At 44.7% G+C, this 19245-nt stretch overlaps 1 protein-coding gene across 5 annotated transcripts in view; it reads right to left on the minus strand.

The window, feature by feature from the left end:
- MGAT5 (alpha-1,6-mannosylglycoprotein 6-beta-N-acetylglucosaminyltransferase) overlaps nt 1-19245 on the minus strand; it is a 227265-nt gene that overhangs the window by 112277 nt on the left and 95743 nt on the right. For all 5 annotated transcript variants that reach the window (XM_090045878.1, XM_090045879.1, XM_090045880.1 and 2 more), the window contains one exon: nt 228-304. In XM_090045878.1, coding sequence (XP_089902004.1) covers nt 228-304 — 77 coding nt within the window. The remainder of the gene's footprint in view (nt 1-227; nt 305-19245) is intronic.

Raw genomic sequence — 19245 nt, forward strand, 5'->3', positions numbered from 1 at the left:
CTGTATTTGCTTTAATGAGAGGCATCATTATTCACTTCCTTTCAGCAACAGTCCTATTTTGGCTTGAGATGAGCTGTAATGACAAGTTCTTCAGTACTTGTCTTCTGGTCCCTCTCACTAATTTATATTTTATGAAACAGCACTTGTCTCAGCACTAACATCTTTTAAACACAGACCATATTTTAAAAAAAATGAAAAGAGAATATGTACAATGTGATCACCTTTACCTTTATTTTGCCTTCACAGTGAGGAAAACCATCCATAGGAGGCAATTCACACTGTTCTTGGGCTCCATTAATGAGATCTGAAATGAAAAAAACACAGAACATCATTGTAATATAATTTGATGTGCATATTTGCTGGATTATCTAATAAATCCACAACTTTAAATAAAGAAGTCTTCAAAGTGATATTTGACAGTTGACTATTTCACCAAAACAGTGACATTAGGACAACTAGAGGATATGTGCCCTCAATGAAATATAGGTTTCTATTTTGGTAAACTGGTTCTTAAGGAATATGAGAGTTCAAGGGAGGAGAAAGGAAACCAACATAACCCATGGCTCACATTTCACTGTGAACAGTTAAGCTGATATCCTGTCTGGCCTTGGCATCAGAAATCATAGAATAGGGTTAACGATTTCTGCAGTTGTTGCTTTGAGCTAGGCAATTCATGTAGCCCTGCCTCCTAGATTCATATCAGTACAGAAGCACCTCATTTTTCACTGCACAGAGTCTCCAGTTCTCAGGCTTGTGAAGAATAGCTTGAAGACTACAACATACTTTTTTTTTTTTTTTTTTAATTTCACTATTTTGAAGGTCTGAACCACTACATTTGAATATCTGGGGTTGGCAACACTGTGAATGGTGTGGTTCATCTGTTCAGGAAGAAAATACCGAAATGGTACATCTCTTTAAAAACAACCAACCCAAAACTGCAGTACCTGTCTGCCCACAAAATCATCCTTGTGCAGAAAATGTGATTCTATATATCCTTTATCAACATTTGTATTAATCAATAACATGCATTTACATATTTTTATATTACATTTTCATGTAAAAGCTTTTTAGGTACCCATGGTAAGTTGTGACTACAACTCCTAGCAGGCTTATTACTTCTGTTCACTTGGCAACAAAACTCTAATATTCCAGTTGCAAAAAAATACCATAAAGATGAGACAAAGTTTGTGACCATATGGATACGCAAGGGTCCCTTTAATACAATATTTCCTTGTTTTTATGACCTTCTGGAATACTTTGTTCAAAATGAGATAAACTAGTTTTCAAGATACTGATGAAATGTTTGAATTTTTTTTATTGGTTTACTTGTTGCAAGCGAGTAGATTATAAATATCACAGCATTAAACAGATATTTTGAGCTTGCTCTATTAAATCATAGCAATCCTGCAATAGACCAAGAATAGATCAAATATGTTTTATATTGCTGATCAATTTGTTTTTTGCATAATCAATAATCTAAACAAGCTTCGTCAATTTAGTTACCTAAATCTTTTCTTATTAAAAAGCAACTAAAAGCTCAGTTCTGGTATTATTTTCTAAGAATGTATGTCCTCTGCAATGCCAGTCAATAACAATGTATTAATATAACATTATCAAGGCTCTAAAGAGGAAAAATAACATTGCCTAGTGCTATCAAAACAGCAGCAGAAGCCCATCACTTCTTAATGCCAAATCAGTTTTTTGCTTTTATTAGGTTGGAATGAATAGTTGACACTGGATATAGCAGGGGTCTGCAACCCTTGGCACACATGCCACAGGATGGCATTCAAAGGCATTTTGCTTGACACGTGTACCTCAGGACAGATGGTGGGGAAGGGGCTGGGGTTGCACTGCTACAACGAGGGTCGGGTCCCTTGCAACTCCCCCACTGTCCACCTGAAGGCACACATACACCCACCGCTGGCAACAAGTTGAGCTGGCACTCTGCAACCCCCTAGTACAGATGTGTGCAGCCTCCCTGCCACCTGCCATGAGGAGCCCAGGACCTGTGGCAGGCAACAGGGGCCAGCCCAGAGCTCAGGCCAGCTGTGGCAGACAGTTGGGAAGCTGCAAGCAACTGCCGCAGGGTCCACAGGGCCATGGCCTAGCTTGTTGCTGGTGGTAGGTGCATGTGCACCTAGGGAAGATGGCAGGTGAGTCATGAGGGGCCCAATCTCAGTTATGGCAGCGCAGCCTGGATCCCTTCCCTGCTGTCCGCCCCAAGGCACACGTGCACCCGCTGCTGGCAATGAGTCGGGCCAGGGTCCCGCAGACCCCAGTGACACTGCTTGCACCTGCCAGCCACTTGCCAGCTGGCCCAGCATCTGGGGAGGTCCTTGCCACCGAGCCCGGGCTGCTCACAGCAGGCAATAGGAAGTCTGCCAGCAACTGCACCAGGGTCTGCAGAGCCCCAGCCTGACTCATTGCTGGTGGCAGACGCATGCACACTTCAGGGCAGATGGCAGGAAAGGGGCCTGGGCTTTGCTGCCACAAGGACCAGGCACCTCATGGCTCCCCTGCCATCCACCCCTGGCACATCAACATCTTCCAAGTAGAGGTTACAGGTGTTATTGGCACTCTGCCCAAAACCATTGCTGACCCCTAGGTTACAATTATACAGAATCTAAAATCTAAAGTGGTGCCACCAATTTAGCCAAGCTTTGTACTTGTCCTTCAACATACAATTTGTTGACTAATTCAATGAGAACTCAAGAGATCCATTATTCAGTTATAGATTTTCTGTCACTAAGTTACAAACTCAGGGGCCTGAACAGAAAATTGTCTCGTAAGAGGCTTTTTACTTTAATCACAGCTTCCCATATCCAACTGGGTATGCTCAGCTGCACAAAAGGAAAAATAAGAAAAGCAACCAAGCAAGCAAACAAAAAGAAAAAAAACCCACCTAAGTCTATGACACAATGACACTGAAGACTCTCACTAGGATGTACTTCTTACCACTGAGTCTTAATTTAACCGCATGATGTGACAGTATAAATCAGCAGGATATAGAACAGGAAGTGTTCTTGATGAGACATAAAATATAAGTCTTGCAATTCTTTAATATCTTGTGGGAATTTCAAAAAAGGGTGAGAAATATTAACTGCCATACCCTAAACAAAATTCAAATTGGGTACTTACAATTTCATCTAGGTTAGGGAAATGTATACATACCTTAAGGATACTTTCTTAGAGTAACACAATGTACAGAAGCAACCTACATAATGCACTACTAATTTGGGAAAAAAGATGGGATTACTAATCTGTTTTTCTTGAACTCATTGCTGTGCAGAATTATCACTAGTGCTTAACCGTTAAAACTCCTTTTTAGTTCTACAGTACACACATTCTTGGCGTTTCATGTGACATCTATTAGAAGGAGGTCATTTCAATGTAGATGGTGGATCTGGCAGACAAGAGGAAGCATTAGAGAGCATAAAAGATAATTCATGGGGAAATGACTCTTATTTTACACATACGTGACTGGCCAGGATGGTGTTTTTTTTTATTTTGTCATGTTCTGAACACATTTTCTGTATGTGATGACAATGAGGCAGTTATAGTAGATGGAGAGTGTGTTAAATGAGGTGACAATGGAGGCTACAGGAAAAGGGGTTATCAGCTAGGACACACAGCATTGCTATGGTTGGATGCTAAGGACACTATATTTGGCCTGACAGGCATTTCACTGTATTACAGGTTTGCCAACTACAATAGATCTAATGCAATAATTGTGCAATGGATAGTTCTGTCATGCATTCCTACAGATCAGCTGAGATGTTGCAATACTACAAGCATTTTCATTTCTGCCTTCTGGCAGCTAAAGTCTACTGTAGCACCTGTTAAGGAGGCAGCGACAGCATCCCGTCTCTGCTCTCCCAGCTGGATTAGGAGCAAAAACAATTATTTGGGAGAGAGAACGTTGTACTGGTATCAGTACAAGCCCCAGGCTCTCCCTATTTCTGTTTCTCTGTAGCTAGCCACACTAGTTCTTCCAGAAGAGCCTGCCCCCTTGCCCAGATGTCTCAGCACCCACATACCACACATGAACCCAGGGCCTACCTACAACCTCAGCAACCACCAACCCCTGGAGTTCCTTGCTCTTGGGACATCCCACTGCAGCAGAAATAGCCCACGCAATTACGCTCTGGCTTGCCAAACCCTACTCCTCCCCCACCGTGAACATCATAGCTGCCAAATTGCTTTGAGTTTCGTGCCTTAGGTCTGCTACTGGCCAGGGTGGGATAAGTAACAGCAAGCTGAAGCTTCAAGTTGCTAAAATGTTCATTAGTTCATCAAACAATTTGCATGAAATGTAATCTAGAGCAGAACAAAACTCAGCCATGCATTTAATGAAGAGGTAAATGGGAAGTGAGGGAGTGACACAGAAAAGACAATGTAGCGAACACTGTACACTTTCGTTTAACAGTTGCTAGAAATGTTCACCTTCCTTCATGCTTGCCAGCAGGAAACTAGACCATGTAATTGTACTGGAAACCTGCCTGCATTGAACAGAGTGGGACATGACAACACACTGGGCAAAAGGCACTATAGTACTTGAACAGCCCTTTTGATTTTAATATTTTTTTTAAAATGGGACACAAATGTCAGCCGAACACACTTTTACAGTGGTTTTCTGGGGGTCTGTGAAAGATGACTATGATCAATCAGAAGCATGTGAATACCCACACTTACAATTCAAAGGGGTCTGCAAATGAAGAAAAGTTGAAAACCACTGGTCTAAAGTACTGGCCCATTATCAATGACTAGCATTTGCATCAAGTCTATACCCTCTCTCCACCAGTAACTCTCAAGTACTGCTTTAAAAAAGGGAAAGGGTCTCCTCTCCTCCTATGCTCATCATCCCCCTATATTCTTTATTTTGGTGGGAACTTTGCTTTAGCTCCCTTAGCCCCTCACTGGCCAGCTGGCTCCTGTGAACCCTTCCTGTCCTATTAATCCAGAAAGAAAGAAAACAACTTACGATTTTGCTGACTGAGCTGCACCATCTCTATACCCTCATATCTTTTGGGAAATTCAGCTTAGGGTTGAGAAGCAAGGGTTTGGCGAAGGGTATTAACCTCCGCTTTTTCGTTGTTTCATGTAAGGACATTTAGCTCATAACTAGAATGAGTTATTACTTGATTATTCCACCCTTGAAACTACCAACTCCCCCATTTTAATACTGAACCTAATCATGTTGCAGCCAACACTTAAAATCCAGCTACAGTGTCATGTTTCTCTTTACCCTGACCAAAGAATGGTGCATGGTTAAAGCAGGAAAAAGAGCAACAACTGTATGTGCCACTCTGTTACTGCCTCATGGTGTGACCTCTGATATGTAACTTAATCTGCACACATTAAATTTTCCTGATCAAGAAAAAAGTGAATATTACAGGTTACCTATTGGATCTTAGTTTGCTGATTAAATCTTCATTTTGGGGGGCTTAGTCTTTATAAAAATAACCTGAGGTTCTTAAATGAATATTGATAAAGAGGTTCAAAACACAACTGTTACTTTGAGAATCTCAGAGGCTATTTGTATGTAATTGAAAAGTGACTGTTTCATCTCCATAAAAATGGATTTGTTTAGAAGTTACTTTTGTTGGCAAAACATTAAATAGTTGGAAAAGACACTAATGTTTTCCCCTTAATTAGATGCTACTTAGCATTTAAGTGTTGCAATTTGTTTGCCTAGCCAAATCTCAGTCCTTTAGAAGAAAGGATAAAGATATAATAACCATTAAGTGAGTATGAAGAAACATTAGATAGCTAACACTTTTTTCCTTGATTCTCTCAGTTTAAGCAATGATAATAAGCATGTATGTAAAAGAGTGCAAGCAGTGATAGTGAACATTTATATCAAAGGCAGAACAACAATTTTGACAGAAGCACTCTTTACAGCTGCACACTATACATTTACTCTTGAAAGACGTTTGTATCAAGGGAATTGATCATTACATACTGCCTAATATATAATTATTATTAATTTATATAAACATTATATTAAAGGATGTAAGCAAGAGTGCTGGAGGTAGAATATCACTAATAGCAGTGTTCTGTTTTGAGGGAAGAAAAAGAAGAACCAGGTTGGCAGAAGACAAGACTTCTATATATTGGAGACATCTATTTTCCTTATCCTCCCTGAATTCCCAAAGTCTTGCTGCTGAAGTTATAATAGCAGGAATAATAATCCTGCAAAGACGTACAATGATAACTAAGCCTTCCCAATTCTTTTGGAGATGGACAATAGGTTTAAAGGTTCATAGAAGTATAGAAAAACAGGACAGGAAGGGACCTCAGGAGATCATCTCATTGAAGCAGATTAAAGGATTATTTTGGAGCATCTTTCAAAAAAGTGTGTATTATTCACACGAAAAAGGAATTCACAGCATTACAACCCAAAAATACATTGCTTTTGTTCCTTTTCGATCAGACAAGGCAAAATGCCATCTATTTTATATATATATTTTACAATATTATATATTTTACAATAAATATATTTTACAAAATGCCATCTATTTTTTTTATATATATATTACAATAGTTTGGTTGATATGTTGTCTACTGTGAACAAACAGAATTGAAACAAAGTACAGGAAAGCAGCAAAAATTAATTATTACACAATAAAAAATGCTGTCCTAAAGCAGTAGCACTGATGGCAATTGCATCTCCTGCACCTTTACTATTTGCAACTGATTCTCTGTACATCCCTTATATTTCACACACACATGGAATTGCAGCTGGTTACTAGGGCTGTGCAAAGCTTGTACTTAATATTTGATCTGACAAATATTCGACATATTCTACCTTGAAAAGTGAAAGTCGACTTGAATAGCAGCTGGTTGAATAACTGTCGAATCGAATACCGGAAGTTGAATATTAACAGCGCGAGTCAAATATGTGACAAGCCTATACTAGATTCCCTGGGGCGGGGGGGAGAAAGGAAAGTAAGGGAAGGGAGGGGGAGAGGGGGAAGGAGTGCTTTCATGACTGACAGGTCAGGTATATACCAAGGGACCAGTTGTCTCTCAGGAAGGGGGGGTGCCCAGGGCTCCCACAGGGGGGATTAAGGTGTCTCTTCACTAATGCAAGAAGCATGGGGAACAAGCAGAAGGAGCTTGCTCTCCTGCTTGCAAGAAGTAAAATTGACCTGGTTGGCCTAGTGGAGACATGGTGGGATGAACCATTTGACTGGGCAGTAGACAAGAGGGCTACAGGTTGTTTAGAAGAGATAGGAAGGGGAAAAAAGGTGGGGGGGTTGCAGCAGGGAACAGTATACCAGTTCTACCTTCCAAATGGGACCAGAGGAAGGCTTAACTGAGACCCTGTGGGTCAAACTTCAAGGAGGGCGGGGGGACAGGGATCTGGTAGGGGTTTACTACAGGCCACCACATCAGGAAGAAAAGCTAAAATGGATCTGAAATTTTCCAGGCAGCTGGGGGAGGCTGTGCATGCAAAGGATGTTGTGGTCATGGGTGATATGAATTACCCTGACATTAACTGGGAGGAGCAGTCGGCCAGGTCTAGTCACTCACGAAGGTTCCTGATGTGTGTACAGGACCTACACCTCGTGCAGGAAGTACTTGCCCCCACCAGGGAAAACGCCATACTGGATCTGGTGTTAGCCTCTAGGGACAACCTGGTGGGGGAGCTGTTAGTACAAGGGAGGCTAAGGGCCAGCCATCATGAAACGATCCAGTTTGATATTCAGAGAAAGGTGGGGAGGTTAACTAGCACAGAGCAAATGCTTGACTTTAGGAAAGTGAACTTCGATGTGCTCAGGGCAGTAGTCAGGGAGGCACTCGGAGCCCAGGGGGTAGCTAGTATGGGGGTTCAGAAAAGGTGGTCCTTCCTCAAGGAAGCTCTCCTTGGGGTGCAACAGGATGCAATTCCTCTGCGCAGGAAGGCAGGAAAAGGGTCCAAGAAACCTTCATGGCTGAGCACGGATATCCAGGCTGGCCTGAAGGCAAAGAAAAAAGCGTATTGGCGGTCGAAGCAGGGGGCAGGGACCAAGGAGTGCACCTCCCTGACCCAAGCTTGTAGGAATTTGGTAAGAAAGGCTAAAGCAGCACTGGAGCTTAGATTAGCTTCTGGGATTAAGGATAACAAAAAGTCCTTCTTCAACTATATAGGTAGCAAGAAGAAGTCTCAGGGTAACATTGGACCCCTACGAAGCAGGGCAGGGCAGCTGGTGACGGACGCGCAAGAGAAGGCAGAACTCTTCAACAAGTTCTTTGCCTCCATGTTCCTGTCAACTGACAATGGGGTGCTCTCGGGTGACAGTGTAGAGAGGCCCGGGAAGGATGCCAGTCCCCCCACTGTTAGTTCAGACCTAGTTAAGGATTACCTGGAGGACTTGGATGTGTCCAAGTTGGTGGGCCTGGATGACCTTCATCTGCAGGTGCTGAGGGAATTGGCTGGTGTCATTGTGGAGCCATTAGCACGGCTGTTCGAGGACTCCTGGCGCTCGGGCCGAGTCCCTGAGGACTGGAAAAGGGCCAATGTGGTCCCTATTTTCAAGAAGGGGAGGAAGCAAGAGCCTGACAACTACAGGCCAGTCAGCCTCACTTCTATCCTGGGGAAGGTCTTGGAAAAAATTATCAAGGGCCACATTTGTGAGAGCCCTGCAGGGGAAGTGATGTTGAGGGGTAACCAACACGGGCTCGTGCAAGGCCGATCCTGCCTGACTAACCTGGCCTCTTTCTATGACCACGTAACAAAGAGCTTAGATGGAAAGGAGGAAGTCGATGTCATCTTCTTGGACTTCCAGAAGGCCTTTGACACAGTGTCCCCCCCGATTCTGGTGGGCAAGCTGAGGGACTGCGGCACTGATGAATGCACGGTCACATGGGTGGCAAACTGGCTCCAGGGGCGCACCCAGAGGGTGGCTGTGGACGGGTCGAAGTCAACCTGGGAGGGTGTGGGCAGCGGAGTCCCCCAGGGCTCAGTCCTTGGGCTGGTGCTGTTCAACATCTTCATTAGCGACCTGGACGAGGGTGTGGAGAGCACCCTGTTCAAGTTTGCTGATGACACCAAGCTGTGAGGTAAAGTGAATACACGGGCAGGCAGGGACCGCATCCAGGCAGACTTGCATAGGTTAGAGAAGTGGGCGGATCTGAACAGGATGCGGTTCAACAAGGACAAGTGCAGGGTGCTGCACCTGGGGAGAGGGAACCAGCATTATGGTTATAGGTTAGGGGCTGCCCCTCTCAGCAGCACAGAGGCAGAGGGGGATCTTGGAGTCAGGATTGACTCCAGGATGAATATGAGTCACCAATGTGATGAAGCAATAGGCAGAGCCAACCGCAGCCTGTCATGCATCAACAGGGGCATCACTAACAGGTTCAGAGAGGTCTTGCTTCCCCTCTATGCGGCGCTGGTCAGGCCGCAGCTGGAGTCCTGTGTCCAGTTCTGGGTGCCACACTTCAAGAGAGACTTGGGGAACCTGGAGAGGGTCCAGAGGAGGGCCACTCATATGGTTGGGGGCCTCTGTGGCCAGCCCTGTGAGGAGAGGCTGAGGGACCTGAATCTCTTCAGTCTCCGCAAGAGGAGACTGAGGGGGGATCTTGTAGCTGCCTACAACCTTATCAGGAGCCAGCAGCAGGGACTCGGGGAAAGTCTGTTCACCAGGGCCCCCCCTTGGAGTCACCAGCAACAATGGCCACAAGCTGAGGGAGGACAGGTTTAGGTTAGATATTAGGAAGAATTACTTCACGGTAAGGGTGGCCAGAGCCTGGAATGGGCTTCCCAGAGAGGTGGTGCTCTCACCTTCCCTGGAAATCTTCAAGAGGAGACTGGACAGGCACCTGGCTGGGGTCTTATGACCCCTCCCACCCACAGTGCTCCTTCCTGCCCGTGGCAGGGGGTCGGACTCGTTGATCTGTCTAGGTCCCGTCCCCTTTGTAGGTGTTGCGAACCCCCAGTAAGGCCCGACAGCAGGTTCCAACTCTGTTCTGACCCCAAAATCCTGGCACCAGCTCTGGGAAGCTGTGTGGGCAGGGTGCATGGGGAGCTGCATCTGGGGCCAGGATCATGGGGTGGTGACACCATGGGGCTGGGGCAGGCCACAGCTGCAATCTGCTCTGAACATGCCCCTGCCTGCAGAATCTGTACCTATTGACAAGGCCTGCAGGCAACAGATCATGGCTCTGACCTGGCCCCATCCCCAGTCCCATATGGTTCCTGCCCCATGGCTGTCAAATCAAATATTACCTGCTCTGCACAGCCCTATTGGTTACTAACGATGCCTTGGCAAGGCCAGAAAAAAACATCCCAAAGGCTGTTCTTTGCCAGAATCAGCAGGAGTTATTTCTTAAGCAGTTATTTTTCTCTTCATGTGTGCATCTCCTGCAAGACCTAAGTTCCAAGACAGCTTAAATTTAAAGATGACATACAGAAGCAAATTTATTGAAAATAGAGGGAAAGACAAACAGAAACGGGGTGGGGGGGAGGGGGAAGAGCAGGAAGAGACATGGTCCCTCCTTTGACAGATAAGTTTTGACTGCTGACAGTTGTGGCACTTGTAGGCAGCTGCCCACTGGGAGAAGCTCAGTTAGCTGAGGGGATGCCATAGCACCCTGTTTAGATTGCACTCAACTCTTGCACCATAATCAGGTGCTATCTACTAAGACTGAAGTACTTTACAGGCAAAAGACAATGGTTTAAAAAAGAAACAATCAACTTTAAAACCACATATCATAAATATAGTAATGTACATGTGTAAACATTTATTATTATAGGTAACAAGTAAGACATGCTGAAATTAGGAAAGATATTTCTGGTCTATCTCGTATCTTTGTGCATATGCCATCTTCATGGCATTTTTTTGCAAATTTAATTATTGTTTCTCTATAGTCAGTTTTCTCTTATGAGTCTTTCATGCAAGAACTAAAAAGAAAGAAACCAACATAAAATGATCAGGGAAAGAGGTTAGCAACTGATACTAATCACTTTTTTAAAAAAAAAAAAAAAGTCATTTCAAACTTATCACACATTCAGAGCCACATTGACAAGTGCAATTCACTGTTATGCCCCTCTGCAAGTGCATATAATGGGTATATTCAGGAAGTTCATTTGGCTTTAGAAAGATTATCATATTCAGTAATACCCTGCATTTTTTAAAAGTGAATACTGCTAGCAGTATGCAATACCTTTACGAACAGAATGAACTTATAAACTACGATAAGATCAAAACGTGAACACAGGGAAGCTCAATGTTAAAAGATTAACATTGCTTCAATCACATGAAGTTTTACAGGTCTGAGAACTTTGTTCTAGTGTAACCTGCAACATATCTTATGGCACCTAATCAAAAAAGGCATTCAATAAAACTCTAGTTATAAAAATCTAGTCAAATTCTTGCTTTTGAAGATCCAAATCAAACCCTTCATGTTATCTTAATACTCAGATTGTTTTTGTTTTATATGATCAGCAAGGTGATTTTTTTAACCAGAAAGTTGGCTTGGAAGTGGTTATGGTCAAAAGAAAAAGAAAAAATGTAGCCATTAAAAGGAACCATTTTCCTTACTGACTCCAGTGCTCATCTCACTTGTTTCCTATAGATGCAGTTGTCAGAATTATTGGAGGAACTGAAAAGTTTGGTTATATAATTAATTGCTCATGAATGATATATGGGTCTTTCCTTGCATTTTACATGCAAGAATTGTACAAGTAAAATTAAAAAAAAAAAAAAAAATCTGACAATACTCAATTGTCTGGATCCAGCTTTACCTTGAACTTATATGAAACACTAGAAAACTATACCGATTTGCTTTTTCATACCCAATGTTCTACATTAGCCCTTAGTCTTGAGCTGACCTTAGAGTCTGCTGAAGCTTTACAGTTCAGTTGTACTATTAGGAATCTGTAGAGCCAGAGCGGCCAACCTGCAGCTCCAGAGCCACATGCAGCTCTTCGGAAGTGAATATGCGTCTCCTTGAATCTATGCACAAGCACACAGTACCCAGCTTTCAAATGTGCTTGTGCAAAGATTCAAAGGAGATCCATATTCACTTCCGAAGAGCTGCTCGTGACTCCGGAGCCATAGGCTGGCCACCCCTGTTGTGGAGTAACTACACTGAGAACCTTTTAAAACAGAAGGCCCTTTCTTACTGGGCTGATAAATATTGCCTAATATTAAACTGAGGAATAATAATTGAACCAGTAAAATTTCTTAAAATAGAAACACATAGTAAAATTAACATTTCATCGTATGTGAGGACATAGAAAATTTTACACATAAACGAATTAAAATTCAGCCCCCCTTGTAAACCTCCATATTAAAGATATGAGCCTTTGCCAGAGCTAGCAAGGAAAAACAGATTGCCTGATTTACAGTACCATGTGCAGCAGTGACTTCGGGACTGCAATTGCATGGGATGTAACAGCACTGCACAGTTCAAAGCACAACCTGTACCGTAGAAGTGATTTGTATTGGTTTTTTAATTATTATTTAGGGCAGACTTTACTCTATCATGTTATCACTAATTAAACAATATACATAGAGTGCCTTAGAATGCCTTAACCATTCTGTCTCCATTTTCAGATTTTCCATAATAAGTAGCAATAGTTATATAATCTAGAAACAATTCAGTATTACAAGAAACAGCACACTGAACAATGTTTATAATGAGTTGTAAAGCTGTGCAACTGCATAGTGTCACAGGAGCACCTGGGTGCCCTGTTCCTATGAAGGAATAAGGGCTGCTGAAGCTCCTTGAGACAGCACAGGTGTTGGCTGCCAGAGCAGCCAGGCTGGTCACATGACCACAAGGGGGCAGGGCAGGGCAGGGCCTTTATAAACAGCCCAGGCCAAAGCCTAGCAGCAGTTCCCTTCTGGCAGCCTGAGGTGCAGGAGCGCCAAGCAGAGCAGAGATGAGCAGTGCAGCCTGAGCACCCAAGGGGCTGCACCATGGTAAGGGTGGAGAGAACCCTGACTGGGAGGCCTTTGCAAGAGAGCCAGGCGGGCCTAGATCCTATGTTATAGCCAGGAGGCTTATGGTTCTGTTTAGCTATTGTTATACCAGAGGACCGGGCGAGGCTGTAGGGGTGGAGGAAGCCTCATCAGGAGCTCCCCAGGGAGGTGGGGTGCTCCCAGCGCCAGAGAGGGGTGTTGTTTTGTGGGGCGTTTAGACCCCAGCCCCAGATGGGGCAAACAGATTGAGGAGCCCGGGGAGGGCACGTTTAGAGAAAGGAAGCCCAGCGTGGGCATAGGTAGAAGCCCCAGGGTGGCAAGACCCAGAGAAAGGTTTCAAGGGGGCCAGGTAAGGCTAGGGCTGCCTGAGCCCCAATTAGGAAGAGTCCCAGAGGGGCTCCACAGTGGTGGGGACCCCGGTGCCTGCGAGGGCACTGTAGTAGGGGTGTATTACTCCAGCCTTGACAAGGTGCAGTGCCGGCGAGGGCACTGTAGTTCGGGGTGTAATACCCCAGCCCTGAGAAAGGGCAAAGAGGATTTTGGGGGCCAGGCACGGCTAAGGCCACCTGAGCCCCACTTGCAAGGAGCACCAACGAGCAGCCTCAGGGGCTCGGTGTTAGTCCCACAGGGGGGCACACAGGAAGAGAAGCCCAGGGTAGGGTGCTACTATAGAGGCGAGTCCGCGATTATAGAGAGCCCGGAGAGGGCGAGTGCGCGGAGGGACAGGCCCCAGTAGGGGACACCGTCTGTATGTGGAGAGGCCCCAGGAGGGGCGAGCAGGCCCCAGGAGGGGTGAGTATATTGAGCGGACCCCAGGAGGAAGGGGGGGGGGGGCGCGGATATAATTAGCAGGCCCGAGAAGGCTAGCGGATAGAGGGGCACCGGTTGCGTGACCAGCCCAGGGGCGCCAGTGAAGGGGCGCCGGTTGCGTGACCAGCCCGGGGCGCCAGTGAAGGGCGCATACAGGAATCTGACCAGATAACGTCCGGTACATCTGCGAGGCTTGGGGCGTGCTAAAGGGGAGGTTGGAGGCATGCATAGCCCATAAGGCTGGGGTGCACCAGGTCACTCCCTACAGAACGGGGGACAGTATTAGCATAGCACGGTGTCCAGGGCGACAAGAGGCAGCCTCCCTTCTAGAACCATATAACAACAAGACGTGGTGGGCAAGTAAGAGGGTGCTGGACCGCCTACTTGGCACGGCAGGGGGCACTAGAGAGAGATCACAGCTGCTCCTGCGCCCCGCTCCGTGACACTTACTTCGTTAATAAACTGAATAGTTTAGCCAAGTACTCCATTTTGTTATAAAGGCTTAAAGAGCAAAACTACTAAACTTAATATGCTACAATTACAGCACATTGATACACATGTAGACATCACCAGTATCACTACTTTTTACCCTGGTCTAAAAATAGGTATTATTCTAATACCTTGTGACAATGTGTTGCACAGATTAAATCAAACTGTGAAATACATTACTTCCTTCTAACAGTTTTCATTTCATCATATACTTTCTTTGGTGGTTCTCTTATTATTAATCTCTACTAAGCCAATACCACTTCCCCAACTCTTCTCCATTACTAACTATAGAGTCCTATTCATAGATTCATAGATGCTAGGGTCGGAAGGGACCTCAATAGATCATCGAGTCCGACCCCCTGCATAAGCAGGAAAGAGTGCTGGGCCTACATTACCCCAGCTAGATACACATCCAACCTTCTCTTGAATACCCCCAGGGTAGGGGAGAGCACCACCTCCCTTGGGAGCCCGTTCCAGAGCTTGGCCACTCGAACTGTGAAGAAGTTCCTCCTAATATCTAATCTAAATCTGCTCTCCTCCAGCTTGTGGCCATTATTTCTTGTAACCCCCGGGGGCGCCTTGGTGAATAAATACTCACCAATTCCCTTCTGTGCCCCCCTGACGAACTTATAGGCAGCCACCAGGTCGCCTCTCAACCTTCTCTTGCGGAGGCTGAAAAGGTCCAGTTTCTCTAATCTCTCCTCATAGGGCTTGGCCTGCAGGCTCTTAACCATACGAGTGGCCCTTCTCTGGACCCTCTCCAGGTTATCCGCATCTTTCTTGAAGTGCGGCACCCAGAATTGCACGCAGTACTCCAGCTGCGGTCTGACCAGCGCCCGATAGAGGGGAAGTATCACCTCCTTGGACCTATTTGTCATGCATCTGCTGATGCACGATAAAGTGCCATTGGCTTTTCTGATGGTTTCGTCACACTGCCGACTCATGTTCATCTTGGAGTCTACTAGGACTCCAAGATCCCTTTCCACTTCCGTGCCACCCAGCAGGTCATTTCCTAGGCTGTAGGTGTGCTGGACATTTTTCCTCCCTAGATGCAGCACTTTGCATTTCTCCTTGTTGAACTGCATTCTGTTGTTTTCTGCCCACTTGTCTAACCTGTCCAGGTCTGCTTGCAGCTGCTCCCTGCCCTCCGGCGTGTCCACTTCGCCCCATAGCTTAGTGTCATCTGCAAACTTGGACAGAGTACATTTCACCCCCTCGTCCAAGTCGCTGATGAAGACGTTAAAGAGTATCGGTCCAAGCACCGAGCCCTGCGGGACCCCACTGCCCACACATTGTTAATTTAATTCATGGAATACTTTTCTCTGATCATCTCCTAAAAATCTCTCATTTCTATTGTCCTTCTTTCTCCAAGCAGTTTCTATGTCTGTTCCAAAGTCCTGTCAGTTATAGGCTGAACACATTTATGCTGAGGACGTTTTAGTTTGGGATGGAATTCTGATTCTTTATTTTTGATAACCATTTGAAATATAACATTTTAATTCATGTTTTTCTTTCTCACCTCAAAATAAGTCTTTAAGGAAACTAGAACTCCCTGATCTGAAAAATATTATGAGGAATCAAAAATAGATAAGGTTAAAAAAGACTGTATATGAATATTGCAGAAATTCCAGTAGCAAAGCATCAAGATGATTTTAGAAAAACTGAATTTTTCCATCACTAGACCTTCATCACACCTGTGGTGCTGCTATATTCCATTAACACGCCACTGAAATCAGTGCAATGTTAGGAGCATTCAAGTAACAGTCAAGTGGTTAATCAAAATGCAGCCCAGGGGACCACTTACAGTCCCCTTCAGCATTTCTAATACAGCTCAGCACTGCAGAAGAATATTCTCATGTACAGCCCTGTATATACAACCACCATGCTGCCCTGCAACAATCAAGCCTGCAATTGTCTGGTTTCCTCTGGTTTTTATTATTGCCCTAGATTAAGTAAAATTGCAAGGAACAAGCAGCATACAAACTAGAAATGGCCAATTTGTACCACAGGACATGTGGAATAAGAATGACAATGAACCAAGACATTGGACAACAAGAAGGTAAAGACTGAATTTAGGTAAGACGTGAATGAAAAAGTCAGTCAGTGAAATGTTGCTGTATGAATGCTGGATCCAAAGCCTTACAGCAACGTGTGGCTGACACCATAAACAGTCCAAATTAGTATTACAACTTTAGTTTTGATGTTGCAAATCTTATTGGGATTTTCAAAACATGCACCTAATTTGTCCAAAGTACTGTCAAAATTCAATAAGGCTGTACACAAAATCTCCTAGGACGGGATATAACAAAAGTGATGTACAATCTAAGCTTTAAGAGTTTTGCAGAAATAAAAAAGGATTAAAAAAATCCTAGAAAATGGAGTAAGTCAATGTAGAGGGTGATAAACATTACTATGCATCAAGTAAATAGATTGGTTTCTTTTTTAAAGGAGGGGAGTCAGAAGAGGCATGTTTTAACAACTGTCACCTTAATTTAAGAGTTCAGTGGCAAGGTAACAATGAAAGCATTTAGCTTATCATAAAGTCCTACAAGACCATGCTCATCTGGTACTCACTCAAGTGTCAGTCTAACCTCTGCAGAAAACAATCACACAGAAACAGCATCACCACCGCAACAGTAGGACTCATTACAGCAACATTAGAAACAGCCTGCAGTGTTCCCAGAACAGACTCGTCAACCTGATTTACTATATTACTTGCAAAGGATGGCATATACCTGAAGGCATCCAAGGCGTCTTCTCTTAAATGACAAGCACTGTAGGCTGCATGATCAGGAGGGGCTTTAAAGTAGTAACTCGAGGCTGCCCATCTTCTACGTGGTCAAGGGCTGCATGCTGTAGAGGACACACCTCCCACCCCACACAGTATCACAAGGGCAGCCCCCCTCCCCCCCGGACTATGTGGGCAGCCACCTCAATGCTGGGTCCGTGGAGATGGGACTCTTAGCCCCAGCCCTGGATGCATCACCTGTACCGGGGTTCCCGTTGTTGCCCCACCCCATGCCAAGCCAGTGGGTGTGGGGGCATCTGCCACCATGCAGGTATCCTGGGGCTAGCTGTGGGCTGTCATGGGACAGTGGCAAGTGCTGCCTGCCTCCACTGACCCAGTCTTAGCCACTGCAAGTATGTGGCGGGGCATGGAGTTGCTGCTGGGTCCATCTCCCTCACCCACCTGCTGGCTGTGCATCCTGGGCCGGGGGAGGGTAAGATTGAGAGGCAGGAAGGCTAAATTCCCCCCAAGCCTCCTCCATGGGGTTCACAACTCTCCTCTTCCCTTTATAGGTGCTGCGGACCCCCAGTAAGGCCTGACAGCAGGTTCCAACTCTGTTCTAGCCCTGTGCTGACTTCACCCCAAAATCCTGGCACCAGCTCTGGGCAGCTGTGTGGGCAGGGTGCACAGGGAGCTGCATCTGGGGCCAGGATCATGGGATGGTGACACCACGGGGCTGGGGCAGGCCACAGCTGCAATCTGCTCTGAACATTCCCCCGCCTGCAGAACCTGCACCTATTGACAAGGCCTGCAGGCAACAGATCATGGCTCTGACCTGGCCCCATCCCCAGTCCCATATGGTTCCTGCCCCATGACATGATCCCAGCCTTGCTTTCCCATCCTGCTCCTGAAAACCACTTCCCTGGATCCCATCCCACGTTGGGAGTTTTGGTGAGTTGTTGCATGGGGGGTTGGGGAGGCAAAAGGGGATGCTGCCCTAGCTCAGGATAGGCTGTTTTGGTGAGCTATGGGGCCCAAACAATTGCCCACCTCTACAATAACCTCTTGCAAGCTGTATGCAGCCCACAAAAAGCAGGAAATACAGATAGCTGTAAAATGGAGAAGGAACAGATTAAATCTCCTGATTTTTCAAATGTGATTAAACATATAGGATATAAAGTAATAAAGTTTCCAAAGCAGTAGAATAAATCAGTGTTTAAAGGAAGACTCTAACATAGAAGAGTGCTATCTATACATGAAAGCTACAGACAAAAGTACCAAAACCTCTTTCACCAAATAACCTCCGCATATATAGTAGTACTAGTAATAGTTTTGCACTAGAGGCCCTTGGCTGCCCTCACTATCTTCATCCATTCCCATCTTTTGTGTGCCATTGTCTTCCAGTAATCCATCCTTAATTTGGAGGTCTGACACTACAATCTTTAACCATCTTCATCTTGGTCTTCCAGGCCTTTTCCCCTGTGGTCACTGAGGTACATTTCTTTGGTGTCCAGATGGATTCCATTCTTTTGATGTGGCCCAGGGACTATAGTCATACCTCTCCAATTTCCTATGTCTGTTTGGATTTCTGTACAATTGATACAACTCATTATTGGTTAGTATACACTATTCTTCTGTTATGGGATCATACTGTGTAAGACTTTCCATAAAATCCTCCTTTCAGAATAATCTAGTACTGTAGTATTACTTGCAAAAGAAACAAGGTTCGACTGTCATAGATTATGGCCCGATTATAGTTCTATGGACTTATAGCTTATCCTGATGAAAATTAAACTTTGATGGCAGAAGCTTGTGCAATGCAAAGTAGGCCATTTCCTACTTCCATTATTTCTTTAATTTCTTCTTTTCTATTATTATTCCATGCTGATAGTGCTTAAATACTTAAAGTGGGTTACTTGCTTAAAATTTGTGCTGTTTACTGTTACACGAGGTCCCTAATTTACTGCTATCCTATTTACCAGCAAATACTATGTTTTATCCACATTCACTTTTAGTTTGATTTCTGTCCTTCATTTTTAGTTAGGCATACAGAGCTTTTTTATTATTCTTTTTTTTTTTTTTTTTTACTTATGAGAATGATATCATCAGCATATGCAAGGACTTTATGCTCTGAATTCAGTTGAACTCCTCTCCTTATATTATTTATACTCCTGATTATTTTCCAGTCCAGACTGAATAGCATTGGAGACCATCTCCCCATCTCAGTCTGGTTCTGGAAGGGGTCAGATTTTCTTCTATAGGCACTAACTCTGTTTCTTGATTCAAGCATACAAACTAAATGAG

The sequence above is a fragment of the Crocodylus siamensis genome, chromosome 4, assembly GCF_052110815.1.
Source record: "Crocodylus siamensis isolate JL-2025a chromosome 4, ASM5211081v1, whole genome shotgun sequence".
In the NCBI taxonomy this organism is placed as follows: Eukaryota; Metazoa; Chordata; order Crocodylia; family Crocodylidae; genus Crocodylus; species Crocodylus siamensis.